The sequence below is a fragment of the Condylura cristata genome, unplaced genomic scaffold (genome assembly GCF_000260355.1).
Source record: "Condylura cristata isolate star-nosed mole 26May11 unplaced genomic scaffold, ConCri1.0 scaffold00006, whole genome shotgun sequence".
Taxonomy (NCBI): Eukaryota; Metazoa; Chordata; class Mammalia; order Eulipotyphla; family Talpidae; genus Condylura; species Condylura cristata.
In genome coordinates this window covers 53440409-53442219 of record NW_004567107.1, presented here as the reverse complement: position 1 = coordinate 53442219, position 1811 = coordinate 53440409, and the positions used below count along the sequence as shown (strand labels likewise).

Genomic DNA, 1811 nt, shown 5'->3' with positions numbered 1-1811 from the left:
CTCTGGGTCAGGCGGGGATCGAACTCATGTGGAAGTGGCTTAAGCTTCTCAGTGCAGCGCTTTAACCCGCTGCGCCACCAGGGAGGGCCTAAAAATTTATATTCTTAATGCTTGCTTTTAAGGTCTTCTTTGATTATAGTTTTTATATATAGAGAGAGCGCGCCAAGAATTACTTGAGAATTAGAAACTAAATTTATTTGTTTGTCATATCTTGCTGATCTTACTAGGAAGAATAGTAAAATGATGGCAGCAGTAAAGGTGATGTGATCTTAGCATCTCTTTAAACTGATATTCTGCCTTTTTTTGTTAAATTGCCCTACACAGAAGTTACTAATATATAAAAATGTATTAAAAACATGTACATCAAGCTATGACAAGAAATATTTTGGGAAGTTGGACTGAAAACATTTAATTATAAAAAATAACGACTTTAGATGTTTTCATAGATGACTATTTTAAAAATTTATCGTTGCTTTTGTTGATAATAGTTATATCTTTTTGTATAGAGGGTATATCATTGTTTAAGCAGTTCTTAGTTGTATGAAGTTGTTAATCTCTTAAAATTAATAAAACTAAACATTTCTGCCATATATTAACTTGTAAATCTAAGTTTTCTATGCTCTTATTTGTGTTCTATGTAGATTCGTCTATACATTTTACAGAGGCACTTAATGTAAAGACACAAGATTTGCACAAGTGCATTGCCAGATGCCATGTAGCACGTAACAGATTTTTACAGATTTTGCAAAGACAAGATTGTGTTACCCGAAAATATCAGGAATATGCACAGTAAGTAATACTTTGAATGTTAGAAAATGAAAGTTCTTTTTGAGGACCTCTGATGGTGCAGGTATTAATGTTTCAAAGCTATGAAGTTATGTTATGGCCAGTGACTGGCCTGAGTTAAATCCCCAGCTAGGGAACTGACCCACATGGCACAGCAGACCTCTCTTGTTTTGCCTGCTGCTCCTCTTATCAGTGTATTTTAGTCTGTCTGTTCTTTTCCCCACTCTGTCTCTGGTGTATTCTGTTACCCACTGCACCTTTAGCCTACACCCTAGTTCTTATATGCATAAACAAATAAAAAATTTTTTTTAAAAGAATGTTTTTTGAAGTCAATATACCTTTAATAATCTATACCTGTTTGAACCCCCTCCCCCCAGCTATTTTGTTTCTATTTTAAGCCAGGAGATGTCTGCCATGCTCAGTGGGTCCTCTCCCTTGCTGGGGATCAAACTCATGCTGTAGTGGCTGTGGATAGCTTCGTAGTGCTGTGTACTAACCCCTGTGCTACCAGGGAGACCCCACTCCTATAAGATCTAAAGAAAATCTAGAATCCTTTAGCTGGCTGCTTGGTTTATTTAGAAAGTGGCCCTCGACGGTCTTGAACAAAGATAACGAAAAGTGGGAAAATAATTTATCTGTAGTGGAATTACAGTTGTCATTTTGTATATTTTCTTGCAGAATAGCAGTTAAGCAAGTAAGGAATTTGAGATCGGAATGTATAGAACAACAAAACCAAATAAAAAAGTAAGTGACTTTTTAGAGCTGCAAATTGCCTTATATCTTAGTTTATAATTCTTTCATTTTATAGGTAAGGAAATGGAGAGTCTTAAAAAAGTTAAAATACATAAGCCAGAAAGAAAAAGAAAAATACAGGATGGTTTCACTCATAGCAGGAGTATAATGGACCAGGCGAGAAAATAATAAGAATAATGAATAGTCATATATACCACAGACATTTTGTGGGGGTGGAGTGGGGAATGGAAGTGCACAGGGCTATGGTGATGGCACATGGGTGACTCGGTGAT

General features: G+C 35.9%; 1 protein-coding gene across 2 annotated transcripts in view; it reads left to right on the top strand.

The window, feature by feature from the left end:
• Window positions 1-1811, top strand: part of HAUS6 (HAUS augmin-like complex, subunit 6) — a 40309-nt gene that overhangs the window by 11755 nt on the left and 26743 nt on the right. For both annotated transcript variants that reach the window (XM_004678012.2, XM_012721637.1), the window contains 2 exons: window positions 642-789; window positions 1465-1530. In XM_004678012.2, coding sequence (XP_004678069.1) covers window positions 642-789; window positions 1465-1530 — 214 coding nt within the window. The remainder of the gene's footprint in view (window positions 1-641; window positions 790-1464; window positions 1531-1811) is intronic.